This window comes from Glandiceps talaboti, chromosome 11 (assembly GCF_964340395.1).
Source record: "Glandiceps talaboti chromosome 11, keGlaTala1.1, whole genome shotgun sequence".
Lineage (NCBI taxonomy): Eukaryota > Metazoa > Hemichordata > Enteropneusta > Spengelidae > Glandiceps > Glandiceps talaboti.
In genome coordinates, this window is record NC_135559.1 from 15,317,233 (window position 1) to 15,332,582 (window position 15,350).

Genomic DNA, 15,350 nt, shown 5'->3' on the forward strand with positions numbered 1-15,350 from the left:
TGACTTGCTAAGTGAAGTCTGATTGGATTCTGCTCATGCAGTGTCAAGTTTTAGTGCACATAGTCTGTATCTTGAAGCTTGATTTTTTAAAATCTACCCTATGTAATATTAAATGAATAGATTTTGATAGTACAAGGTGAACCACTGAAGAATGACTCGTCTGCTCAAAAAATATTTTGGTAGTGTACAGTTATGTGATGAATCATAGTGAAAATTATTAATAAAGAATATTTTTTGAACACTTCAGAGTCAAGAGAAAGCTTTACTGCTAAGTCTTCAAATAATATGTTTTGTTTGCAAGGCTTAAGAACTGAACTACCATTAGGTGTTATTGGACATCGTAATTGTTCTGTTTGCATTTTCTCATTTATTCGAATCATTGAATAAATAGAGTGTGCATGCTATGAAATTTTTAGGAATTCATAATATTGTATCTGTATTGTATTGTATTGATAACAGACCAAGTATTTTGTCTTTCCAAAAAAAGCAATAAAAATTTGAGAAGAAAATTTAAATAAGATATTGATTATTTATAAGCCTCAAAGAGGCCAGTTAGTACACAGGGAATAGTGTGAAATATACACATTTGACATTTAAGTTTTTATTGAATTTTACGGGTGATAAAACTCACAATATCACACCTGTGAATTATAAATATTAAATGAAAGCGTTGTAATTAGATGTTATTCCCCAATATTTTTCTTCGTTCAGTCAAGGAAAATATGAGTGACCTAAGGGGCCTTTGGCTGAATGAAGACAAATATTAGAGAATAACATAATTATACCTGCACCAGTAATATAAAAGGAAAATTGGGGAAAGCAATGGCAGTTTTAAATGTTTTGACTCATATTTTGAACAAAGCAGAACCAGTGATGTAGGCACACGTTATCGTAACATAGACACGCGCTGTCATGACGTAGAACGACCAGAGTATATATTCCATATTTTTCATTCTAAATGGCTGGTGCATGGTATAATGGATGGAAAAAAATAATAAGGGTTTATTGCTTTACTAGGCCACTGGCACATATGCAAAAACAGTACATAACACGAAACAAAAATAACATGAATAAAAATAAAATGTGCTTTCTTTATGAGTTGTAAAAAATTATCTGTCAATAAGAAAAAATCCAATTGTAGTTTCAGTGTGCGAAGTAGGCATTGAAAATTTGTGCACACAAAAAAATTAATAAATTTAAATATTTATTTATAAACATACTACATACTAATGAAAGTGCATCTTAGAATTTAGAGGGGCACAAGCTTCTAGTTTATGTTTTTGGGACATATTTTTTACTGTACATGTACATAAAATCATACCCGTTGTATTCTAATTACTGAAGCATATTTAAAGATCACTTCTTCTTGGCAGAACCTAGTATTTAGGAAAAATTTATAAATGATTCAATGACATAATTTTAGGACACAGTTTCTAAAAAGTGAGGAAGCTGTTATTAATATTATGCCATCAAATGTGCTAACAACACCAAAATATGATTTAATGCCATTATTTATGGTTTTATGTTAGTATTTTTACTCAAGTCAAATGACTGAAAAACTCGGTTTTTACCACATTACAGTAAGTTCACAGTTACAGTAATTGATATCCGTGTTGTTGCATTCATTTTGATGGTCTGGATGAAAAAACCTTCATGCATTAATTACTAGGAAAACTACTTACTGGAGAATCACTGTTGCTTAGTAACTACCTACTGTAGGCAAAACCTTTCAAATTTTTATGTCCTGTTTGTTTAAGATTCATTCAACATCTGTATAAATCTGTGTAAAAATATGCTAGAAACTGTTCACTTTCCTTTTATGAGTGATTTCTGTGCTCTAATATTCTTTTAAATCTTTTAAAAAATATCAAAGAAATGGTTCGATTTCCTTTATGTACAATTTCTATAGTGTATTCTATACTGTAATATTCTTTGTAAATATTTTTTAAAAATATAAGAAATAGTTTGAATTCCTTTATGTACAATTTCTATAGTGTATTCTATATTGTAATATTCTTTGTAAATATTTTAAAAATATAAGAAATAGTTTGAATTCCTTTATGTACAATTTCTATAGTGTATTCTATATTGTAATATTCTTTGTAAATATTTTAAAAATATAAGAAATAGTTTGAATTCCTTTATGTACAATTTCTATAGTGTATTCTATATTGTAATATTCTTTGTAAATATTTTGAAAAATATAAGAAATAGTTTGAATTCCTTTATGTACAATTTCTATAGTGTATTCTATACTGTAATATTCTTTGTAAATATTTTAAAAATATAAGAAATAGTTTGAATTCCTTTATGTACAATTTCTATAGTGTATTCTATATTGTAATATTCTTTGTAAATATTTTAAAAATATAAGAAATAGTTTGAATTCCTTTATGTACAATTTCTATAGTGTATTCTATATTGTAATATTCTTTGTAAATATTTTAAAAATATAAGAAATAGTTTGAATTCCTTTATGTACAATTTCTATAGTGTATTCTATATTGTAATATTCTTTGTAAATATTTTAAAAATATAAGAAATAGTTTGAATTCCTTTATGTACAATTTCTATAGTGTATTCTATATTGTAATATTCTTTGTAAATATTTTGAAAAATATAAGAAATAGTTTGAATTCCTTTATGTACAATTTCTATAGTGTATTCTATACTGTAATATTCTTTGTAAATATTTTTTAAAAATATAAGAAATAGTTTGAATTCCTTTATGTACAATTTCTATAGTGTATTCTATATTGTAATATTCTTTGTAAATATTTTTAAAATATAAGAAATAGTTTGAATTCCTTTATGTACAATTTCTATAGTGTATTCTATATTGTAATATTCTTTGTAAATATTTTGAAAAATATAAGAAATAGTTTGAATTCCTTTATGTACAATTTCTATAGTGTATTCTATATTGTAATATTCTTTGTAAATATTTTAAAAAATATAAGAAATAGTTTGAATTCCTTTATGTACAATTTCTATAGTGTATTCTATATTGTAATATTCTTTGTAAATATTTTTAAAATATAAGAAATAATTTGAATTCCTTTATGTACAATTTCTATAGTGTATTCTATATTGTAATATTCTTTGTAAATATTTTGAAAAATATAAGAAATAGTTTGAATTCCTTTATGTACAATTTCTATAGTGTATTCTATATTGTAATATTCTTTGTAAATATTTTAAAAAATATAAGAAATAGTTTGAATTCCTTTATGTACAATTTCTATAGTGTATTCTATATTGTAATATTCTTTGTAAATATTTTTTAAAAATATAAGAAATAGTTTGAATTCCTTTATGTACAATTTCTATAGTGTATTCTATATTGTAATATTCTTTGTAAATATTTTTTAAAAATATAAGAAATAGTTTGAATTCCTTTATGTACAATTTCTATAGTGTATTCTATATTGTAATATTCTTTGTAAATATTTTTAAAATATAAGAAATAATTTGAATTCCTTTATGTACAATTTCTATAGTGTATTCTATACTGTAATATTCTTTGTAAATATTTTTAAAAATATAAGAAATAGTTTGAATTCCTTTATGTACAATTTCTATAGTGTATTCTATACTATCTCCTCAGTAAATACAATAGTGCATAAGTAAACATGTTTGGTCAATAGTACAATAACATTATGTTAGCGTTGACCCAAGTTCTTTGACACTGGCACTGACCTATCAGTAACCAGTAACAAAACAAGTCTGTACTCAACACAGGAAAATATGGGTTAAGATAATGGAACTTTGAAATTTAGATATTCTGGCAGTGATGATTGATTAGGGGTAAAAAAAGGTGTGGTTTCGATTACATTCAATTTTAAAATAGGTGGGGTAGGTAGACTTTTTATTTTATTTTATTATATTTTTTTTAAATGTGTGAGTGTCTAGTTCAGGTTTTCCATTGTTTTCCAAATGGTCTCTGCATTGTTTATTTCTTCCTATCAGATGTACATCAATTACAGATTGGAAGAATAGTTTTATATTGTCTTTTTAAGTTGATATCAGTTTCGGCATCCACTATTTCTTGCGAGACTTCATGATTTTCATGATTTTATTATTATTTTTCTCGAATATGTTAAAAAAAGTAGGTGGGGTCGGGTAACCGGAACCAAACGACTTTTTAGCACAACTGAACTTGTTCAGTAGTGCTATAGGGATCGCCCGGCGTCTGTCTGTCTGTCTGTGTGTGTGGATGTGTGTGTGTGTGTGTGTGTGTAAACAACTTAAAGTCAAAAACCGCTGAACCGATTGCCACGATATTTGGTGGGTCCATTACTTTGGGTGTCTAGTTGGGAAATTGTTCAAATCAAAATGATCGCATCACAGGTGTGTGATTTGGGTCAAAAAATGTGATTTTTGGTCAAAAAACTTAAACTCAGAAACTACTGGGCAGATTGGTGCGAAATTTGGTGGGAACATTCTTAAGGGGGTGTAAAGTAAGATTTGTTCATGACGGGATGATTCCATCAGTGATATGCAAATTAGGGCTAAAAATGTGTCTTTTTGGTTAAAAATCTTTAATTCTAAAACTACTGAGCAGATTGGGCTGAAATTTAATGGGAATGTATCTAGGGATGTATGGACGAAGAAACATTAAGCATACCATGATTCCATGAGTGATATGCAAATTAGGTGTAAAAATGTTCATTTTTGGTCAAAAACTTATATCTCAAAAAGTACTTGGTCAATTAGTCTGAAACTTGGCAAGATGTTTCTGAAACTGTTATTCTGCAGATTTTCTTCAAAATATTTTGACAAAATCGGCCCTAGCAACCATGACCACACCCTTTAGCAACAACCAAATGGCAGTATATTTTGGTCAAATAACAACATCATCTGGTAAGCAAGTGAGTAAACATTCAAAAAATGTATGCAAATACCCTAGCAACCATGACCACGCCCATAGCAACAGCCAAACGGTGGTGTATTTCACAAAGATAACAATAGGGTTTAATAGATAATTGAATAAACATCCAAAAAATGTATGTAAATTTGCATAGCAACAAGACCACGCCCATAACAACAGCCAAATAATCACGTATATTGCAAAGATAACAACAGGAATAGAAAGACAGATGAATAAACATTCAAAAAATGTATGCAAATACCCTAGTAACCATGACCACGCCCATAGCAACAGCCAAACGGTGGTGTATTTCACAAAGATAACAACAGGGTTTAATAGACAATTGAATAAACATTCAAAAAATGTATGTAAATTTTCCTAGCAACAAGACCACGCCCATAGCAACATAGACTAGCATATGGATAAACATTTTTAAAAACTACAGTTGTGCTACAACGCCATTGGCGGTATTTTTTTATTTGGCCTTAACAAAAAATTTAGACAAAGGAATAGAGATTTGACAGATTATTCATACACTAATTCTTGATATGAATAAAAACAATACAGAAAAAATGTTAAGATTTGGCCCATGTCCCTTGTAAAACAAATTAGGGGTTCACACAGGACAAGTTCTGTCAAGTCTCTTGCAACTCTATTCTTAACCCAACACAACAAAATGTGAACAGTCTAAGTCAACCCTGAGGTGGATAACATTGGGCCAGGGGCAAGATGGTAGTTTTGGACTTTTTAGACACAAAATTTGATTATGTCAATAGTGTTTGGTTTCCACAATAGGGTTCAATGGGATAGTTTAGTGAGCCAGTGTTCAGGGTTACTGCTGCTGTTAAATCATTGGAACAAATGAAGGCTAATTTGATATTCAGTATAAATAAATAAATACAGATTTTGGTCTGTGATTGATGTCTGACACTGAGTCAAGTACAAAATACATTGTGAATGAGACCCAAAATCCAGTTTATCAGTTTTATGACTTTGTCAAAGTCGAAAATCACATTTTGTAGTCTGAACACAGTAATTATCTATATCACATCTGTAGGCAGTAATGATATGTATATTTACGAGATGTAAATTCATTATCCTTAGACAAATAACTTCCTTTTCTGAAAAGAGCATTCTAAAAGATATTAAACGTTATCAGTGACAAAATATTTTGTTCTGCATATTTAGAGTCATTTAGTGTTATTCTTAAATAAACAATATTATCCCTACCAAAAGCATCATGAAAGGTGTGTTATTCATAAACAAATATGTGTATGTAATTTATGTAAAATTATTCATTTATTGGAGCCATTGTAATGTGGGAACACGGAATTCTTGTGACCCAAAATTAAGTGATTCTATTCCTGACGTAAACATAAATTTCATAAAATTTTGAATGAGAAAGTATTCTAGAGGTGCAAATTTTATCAGTACATAGATAAACTTAACAGTAAATCTGTTACGAATGTAAAAGTAAAAATCTTTGTAAATGGGAAGTATTTTTAGAGGAGCAAATTTTATCAGTAGTGATGAATTTAAATAATAGTAAGTCTTCCTGTATGTTAGGAACCTGAAATTCGTTAAAAATCTTTGTAAATGGGAACTATTTTCAGAGGAGTGAATTTTATCAGCGATAAAGGTATTATATACATGTTAGCAAATCTGTTTATGTATTTAGTATCTTTCTCATTTTGTGATTAAAATAGAATCTGTTGAAAGCCTAGAGAAGCGATTAATCAGTCTGTCCCTTTTACATGCAGCCATTGAGCATATACAAAGCATAGCAGGGCTTTTAGGTTGCATAATGAATGAACAAACATCAGAAAATCAAATCAATCATTGTGGCAGGAATAACAAGAAAGTGGAAATTCTGCAACCTTAGTGTAACATAATATGTTGTTATGCAGTGTTACAGATTTAGACACAGTTAGGCTCAATCTCATTAAAATCTAATGTAGGAATATTGCTTGATTCCTTTATTTACCTTCATTTCCTTCATATTTTTGATTTTTTTCCTTCCGGGAGTGGTTGCTTCGTCCTACTATTATAATGTCAAAATGTAATCAATTTTCAAAACTAACCCCCTTCCCACCTAAAAAAAGAAAGTAAAAATAAAAAATGAAATTAAGAAAAACAAGAAAATGGAAAAAATTCAGCAATTGGTCATTTGTATCACATTCATCTGTGCGTAGTGAATATTGCTGGACACGTAAGACTGTTTGCATGCTGTGATTTAGTAGAAATTTTTCAATATGGTTGATCCGTAATCAATGATTTTGATATATTAGTCTGTATGGTTAGGATTTTATTCTGTTGTTTTATTGACTTTGAAAAGGATTTATGTCACCTAACAGCTGGAGACCTACATGTCAGGGACACAATTATTTTAGATTTAGACCTCTCATGGTATCCAAATTTTGTTGTTACGAGTCAAAATGATAAACACTGAACTGTCATTTTTTGTAAGTCAACACATTGTATGACTATGAGATAGCAGAACACCAAATTTTGATGCGCCACTAAGAATTGTGTGTGTCAGCAGTGGCACGTCAAATTGGCTTAGACGGCACACTGATTTAGAGTGAACTACTGACACTGCATATAACAGTCGTAGCATGATGTTGGAATTTGGCGCCAATGCCGCAATTAGTTGAAAAAGAACATAGAAAAGACTCGAGTGAAAATGACAAGAAATGTGATAAATCTGCATGTGTTTTAGAATAAATTCAAAGTGGATAACATTGTGTCAATAATAAACTAAACATAACATATTCAGATATTTTAATGTTGTTTAAGTTCAATTCCTGCAACTGTTTCTTATACATATTGTTATTTTTTAAGGGAGGGGGCTTGTTTGAATTCAATTTGTGCAACTGTTTCATATACATATTGTATATTTGGGATGAGGTTGGCACTTCATAAAATCTGAAGATGTTTATCATATAAACATGTACAATGTGTGGTCAATGGATTTTTGAATACAATATTAGCTAATTTGCATACTATGTGGTTTGCTTCCTCAAACTTGCTTGACTCTGTGAGTACAATTATTCATTTGTGTCTTTGTTCTTTTTCATGATATTGCATGTTTATGATAACATAATATTACAGAACCCAATGAGACGCGAGTGCAAGCGTGGCCCACTCCGGGTACTTGCATGAGTGCTTGCAGTGTTCTCTGCACCCATACTTACACAAGCATAGCAGTGAAAATACCGCTAGTATGCACACACACATACCACTGTAAGTAATCTCTGATACAAGTTTGGTACATATGTAATAATATGTTATATAAATAATGTGGTGGATTTATGTGTCATATGGTAGATGTAGTTGTAAAAACTTTCTAGACATAAAAGATACATGCATTTGTGTGTATCGGTAGTTAGAATGCAATGTTGTAGTTGGCGCCAGGTAGATAATGAATACCATGTTATAAACACCTCATAGGAATTAGAGGTGTTGGAAGATATCCTGGGGTTAGGTTGCTAAGATGATTTCAATCCCAGATAATAGACTCCCTAGACGTATCAAATTATATCCATCACTGTGGTCTTATTTTGAAGCTGATTGTCTACTGTAGCGTAGCATTGGTTGAATATTTAATGCAAATTTTAATGCTTAGTGAATCTCATAATAATAGAATTTCACAGGTTTAGGGTAAACTAGGGTAGAACATTTTGCAATACAGACTCCAACAGGGAACTTGCAATCCAGACTGAGCATGCTCAGATGCAAAGGACTGGGATTATATGTGGTTATCGTAATACGTACATGTAATCTGGAGCTACCGATAAAATACCCCCCCCCCCCACACACACACACACACAATGGTCAGGGTAACTATGAATTGATTATTTGTGGTTACATTACAAACGATGTAACAATATTGCTTATAACACTAATTGATTAGTATTTATTATCACATTTCCCATGATGCAACATTCAACATGGTGGGTTTGCAAGTTCCTATTTTGTAACAGATAGACAACCAACATGTTGTACAAGAAGTCTAGAATATCCTGCTGTTAAGTTTTATGGAAGTCTTATAATAAATCCTAATACTATCGAATTTCACAATACTGTTCACCTTTTCTGATCGATTCAACCATGCCGAAACCAATAAGAAACTGGACATGCTACACTTTTAAGATAGCAAGATTGAATGAGTACAGTTTTTTATGCTCCATTGTGTCTAAGTGAAATGAACTACACATGCCACCATACAGACATCAAATGAACACAACAAAGAACATTTTATGTGTCCTTCATCAAAATTGTAATGGTCAGTGAGCAGAATGAGTAATATCAAGATCAGAGAACCAGCTAAAATTATGGGATAGGCAGTGTCATCAACCTAAAAGTGATAAAATCTTTAAAAATGAGAGATGATAAGAGGGTACACCATCCACAATGTCTTCCATGTGTGCAGTTTGAGATAGGGGTAATGATACATGTATCCGAGTTATACCAGATGCAACATGCTTGGTTGATATGTACAGTGTGTTCACAAGTGTTTACAAGTGTAGCCATGATCAGTTTGATTTTGAATGGAATTCTTCAATATTATCAGTGGTTGAATTTTAATAGCTAAGTGTTAAAAATATTGTCATTGTTTCAAAAACAATCTGTTAGTGTTTAGTGTAGTGCCTTTAATAGCTATTACAAGTCAATAAATCTGTTATTGTTTAGTGTAGTGCCTGTAATACATGGAGCTATAACAAGTCAATAAATGTGTTATTGTTTAGTGTAGTGCCTGTAATAGCTATAACAAGTCAATAAACATGTTATTGTTTAGTGTAGTACTTATAATAGCTATAGCAAGTCAATAAATCTGCTATTGTTTAGGATAATAGCTATAACAAGTCAATAAATATGTTATTGTTTAGGAAAATAGCTATAACAAGTCAATAAATCTGTTATTGTTTAGTGTAGTACTTATAATAGCTATAGCAAGTCTATAAGTATAAATCTGTTATTGTTTAGGATAATAGCTATAACAAGTCAATAAATCTGTTATTGTTTACAGTTTAGCATAATACCTATACTACTAGCATAACAGTTGCAATAAGCCTGTAAATCTACCCAAGTTTCCACGACAGCGTATCACACCAAATGTCCGAGTATAGAGCATGTACAATCCATTGCCCCTTTTCAAACCTTCACAAAACCATTGACCATACGAATAAATGGAAAATGAAATAAATCTGGTTATCAGACTTTCTGACTTCGTACCTTCATATTCAGCCTGTTTGTAATTTTTATTGTAATTTAAATTCTTGAAATGATCTGATTATATGTGACAACTGACTAATACTATTGCACTATATTGTGTTGATCTAGGAAAGGTGAAAATAAACATTCTAGGTAAGGAAGTAAAAAAGTTTGTTGAACAGAAAACTGGTAACCTTTGACCCAAGTGACCATTGAATTGAATTACCTACTGTCAACTTTTATTGATCTAAACTGGACAGGTGTCAGTTTGGAAAGGTCCGCATGATAACCTTTCATGTGTATTATTAATAAACAAAACACAATAGAAATATGACCCCAATGAAAAATTACTGAATACGATAATTGTGTAATATTTTAAGTTGTCCTATTTATGAGTTGAAAACAGACATGTACTTGATTTATAAGAGCAATGATATGGTTTTTTTCCAGCTGTATCAATAAATGTTTGAAGTGATGGCAATACAAAACTGTGATATTTGATAACGATTTGTTGATGGATAAATTGATGTTAATAGGTACATTCTCTTGTGATGATGGTAGTAGTGATAATTAGGTATTAGGGCAATGTTAGTGATACATGGCGAGGTGATGGAATCAATGTTTTTTTACCACATTGAGGTGTTTGCTGTATACAACTACACAAAATAAGTGAAAACTGGGTGGTTTCAACAAAATTCTACTTGAAAGATTTAAAAGACTAGGTTTCACCCTTTGAACTACAGAGCATCATCATGTCAGCCGAAAAAACATGTAAAATACCGGTGTAGGTACAAGAAACTAAACTAAAGTAGTCTGTAAGTTACAGACATTTGTGCCACGCTATCAGCCAGCACTCAACCACAAGAAGCCTGATAAGGCTGAACAACATGATGTATCTTAGTTTGATCTCTATATATTGTTAAGAAAACACCCTACACACACGTACACACAACCACCTTTCCCAACATCTTCAAGCAAAAAAACAGTGAACACATGTGAAGTAAATAATAAAAGATGTAGTAAATCATAGTATAACTATAAGTGTGTCTTGTATTTCATGATTTATACGACTGTTCTTTGCATGTGTTCTTTATCATCATTTGTATCGTGGAATTAGAAGGAAAGGGCAAGGTTGAACAATTCATCATTCTAGAAACCTTTTTTCAGTTGATCCTTTTCAATGATTACCTACATACATTGTGTAGCAGGGGTTGAATTTAACTTTAGATTTAGCCAAGTGAACTGGTTCAGTAGCCATGTGGATGGAGGTTTACAATGGTCTGATACAGTAACAGACTACATAAATCACCTCATAGTGAAACTTTCATAGATCTTATTTTGTTTCAAAACCATCAATTTTGGTGATTCCTTAGTAACATGGCTCAGAAAATCAGAAAGATGTTAGCCTTGACTATGTTTATGCTGAGATGTTATACTCATAATAACAGAGATAAACAAACTGATACTTTCATAATAAGTGAAATATCTCCACATTTTCTCTGGCATCCTACTTTGACATTGTATACCCTCAACAACAGTTGTATATTTATAGGCTATAAACAGATGTTCAAATGCACATCCTGCTTATGTGACACTACTAGCTAGTTGAACCATAGACAATGGAGCCTTGGAGGGGTCTATGGTTGAACCACTTCTTGTGGTCATACGATATTCTACTATATAATATATTCTATTTCTGAATGTGCTGGCATATCAATGAATATTCAATGTATATGAAATACTGGTATCTGTTTTCCTTCAGACATACATAATGGGTCAGAGCAAAACTTTTTTTATCACCTGCGTAAGTTACAAAATCATGTTAAAACTGACACATTTGAAAAGCACTGTTATTTATTCTCACCATTTTCCCCCAGTATGTAAAATTATCAAATTTTATGCAAGCCATGTTTCAGGTTCAACATTGGCATTGCAACTGCTGTTGAATAAAAGCTAACCTGGGGGGTCACTTACAAAGTGGGTGTCAAAAAGGCCCCTCAGCTGCATCAAATTCAATTAACCACGGATTTAACCATAGATCTTAGAGGAGTCCTCTCCAAGATCTATAGTATAACTCAGCTGTTGTAACGACTGGTTGCAGTGTGTCATCCTTAGACATACTGGATATAAGAAATTTATTACTGGTTTTTAGGAAATTAATATTTGGTGTTTTATAGAGATAGTGCAAACAAATATCTGATGATAAAAATATTGAATAAAACTTTATTCTTCCTCAGATGTCCAATTCGATATTTCAAGTTTCATATGTGTTGAGGAAAACCACTCCACATGAAAAGATCATGTAATGTGAAAATGGGGGGGGGGGGGGGGGGGTTCAACTGTGGAGGTTGGGGGGAGGGGGATGATAGAGATATGATGAATCTGTGGTGTTACAACTATGATTGACTTTGATATTGTGGCTTTTTGCTACTTAATATTATAAAATTTAGTATATCTGTTCTAATGAATACAATTATCTTGTTTTTTCTTTCAGATTTATTTATTGGCTGCTCCCCCTAGTAAAACAGTATTAATTGTATTTCGACTGCATCTGTCTATGTTAAGTGGTGCATTATTGGCTATCATTTTACCTGTCGTTAACACAAGATTGGTAAGTCTTGTATTAATTCACATTTGATTGTTTGACCAGCACAATTTCTGTGTTTGTACTGAGGGCAGTATTACAGTAGGTTCCCTAGTCGTATTACTTTCTAGATTCTCAAACAAAGCATTGGTAAAATGCATAGGAGACTGTGTACCAGTTTTACCAGATTTTGTCCTCTCTGTTATGTGGTGGTTGGTGGTGGTGTGGTGGTGGTGGTGGTGGTGGTGGTGGTGGTGGTGGGGGGGGGGGGCGACACCCAACCTCAAAAGCAAAACAGTGACTGCAGTTACTTGGACTAACATTCTAAAGATTGTAAAGCTGTCTGTCTGGTCTGTGTAATTGAAGAATGTAAACATTGATGAAACCCAGTAGAATATTAGAAGAAAGATAATACATCATTACTTTTTATGTCATTTAAATAACACAGGAACAGGCTCTGTTTTCTTTGATCAAAGTGTCCTTGTGTAGATTTAGATTTTATCGTAATCTGTGATTCTGGTATTCATCAATTTCATGGATACTTTAATTATAGACACACAAGCATGACAGATGCCATAAGCAGTGGTTATAAAAATTGGCAGTTCTGACTTAGATGATGATAGAGAAACGAAGGAAAGTTAGTTGTAGTCGCTATAAAGCTGTATACTAACATTTTCATATTTTGTTCACTGTCCAAAAAAATCACAACTTGCATTGTAAGAAGATCGCCATACCATTTATCTCATGGCAAACTATAGCAGTACCATATATCATAAAGTGAACAAAACGGACAGTTTGCAGTCAGAAGATCTCAGCTTATCAAATTGTGTTATCTGTGTTGGTTAAAATGTCTAATTCTTGCCATAGCCATAGATAACAGTTTGAATATGGTGTTGAAGTATTGTCAGAATTTATCTATCCTTATTGTCAATTCCCTACCAGTATCCCACCCGCCGCAATTTTCTGAGAAGATAATGTAATCCTATTCTTAGACTAGTAGATGACTTTCTCCTATAAAATACACATTCAACCAAATGAATTAGTTTCATTATTTTTCATCACGTCTTAATTCTTGTATACAATATCGTGTTTCTAAAGTGATACTTAACTCCGTTAATATACAGATTTTCAATAATGAAATATGAATAATAGAAATATGAAAATATAATCATATGAGCACTGCTTTGAAGGGTACACTATCACAAAGAATCTGTTTATGTAATTGTTCTCAAATGGAAATTTCAGAAACTATCAAATGGAAATTTCAGAAACTATTACCTTGGAAGTACCTGCAGGCAGCTATTTAATGAGTGCAATTGGTTTTTCACTTGCAAAGATACATTTGAATAAGTGTGTGAAATTGAAGATGAAATTGAATGCCTCCTGATATTTGAAATGCTGCAGGCATTCTGTACTGTATGCTTTACTTTAAATCTGAAATGTACAGACCTAGGGCAAATAACAGACTGTGTGTTGACATCGTAAATGAACAGCAGGTACACTGTATAGTATATGATACATTGATAGCTGTGATGAAAAATTAATCAAAAAGTTATTTGTGACAGACATGATCACAGACTTAGGAGGTTTAGACATAGTCTAATTCTATGATCTAACTTTACATATAGATGATATCAAATCTTACTGAAATTGTTACATTTTAAATATCGTGTTTCTTCATGGGATGCTTTTGTCTCCCTGTTAAAGGCCAACAAAGGTGAGGCTGCATTCCTTTATGTGTCCGAGACGCAGAAAAAAAATCAAATATACCAATCCTGCATCGTGAAACCTCTGTGTGGTTATAAGAATTGCCGGTTCTAGCTTAGAAGATTCTTACAGTATAATGGAATGAGGCATTGTGGGAAATAAAAATGTTAGGAGCGTCTTCTTTGACTTTCATGGCGTCCCCTAAACATAAACTTTTAGAAACACAGCTTAGATAATATCAGCTTCAACTTTGTTCCCTTTTAATGCTTAAAACAGGGCACAAATCAATAAGTGTAAATAGAATTACTACGTAGAAAGGTTAATGTACTCAGAAATACACAAGGTACATTACACTCACAGATGGACTTTGCATTTTGTCCCAAATTTTGTGACACTCAAAAGTGATAAAATAACACACTGAATAGATTTGATTAGATAATACTATTTGCAAACTTTGAGCCATTACATTTATTGCTATATTCTGGATAGAGTTGATACAACTTGAGAGTTTTGAAAATTGTAACCTCGAGATAATATTGTCTTGTTCATTTATACTTTATGAATAATGAAATGCATGGGTTTCTGGCCAGCAAACACGTACATTTTCTTTCATGAAGTGGGCCTCAATCTATTCGTTGTATAGATTACGCAGTACATGTTGTATAATTTGTTGGTGTATTCACGATCTTTTTCTTTCATTTTTACCACATAGCTGCCATTTGAGACTGAAGTTTATTGGATTCAACACATACTAATTTACATTATCATTCCACCATACCTCATGAAATGTGGAGGTAAGTACAGGCTGAGAGAGGACTTGATGTAATAAATATGTGTGGTGATATATGACGTGATGAAGACATGTCAGATATATGTACTATGTACATGTGATGAAGACATGTCAGATATATGTACTATGTACATGTGATGAAGACATGTTAGATATATGTACTATGTACATGTGATGAAGACATG

General features: G+C 31.6%; 1 protein-coding gene across 1 annotated transcript in view; it reads left to right on the top strand.

The window, feature by feature from the left end:
* Positions 1-15,350, top strand: part of LOC144442352 (transmembrane protein 164-like) — a 39,077-nt gene that overhangs the window by 14,453 nt on the left and 9,274 nt on the right. Inside the window, exons 2-3 of the mRNA XM_078131670.1 lie at positions 12,579-12,695; positions 15,088-15,169. Coding sequence (XP_077987796.1) covers positions 12,579-12,695; positions 15,088-15,169 — 199 coding nt within the window. The remainder of the gene's footprint in view (positions 1-12,578; positions 12,696-15,087; positions 15,170-15,350) is intronic.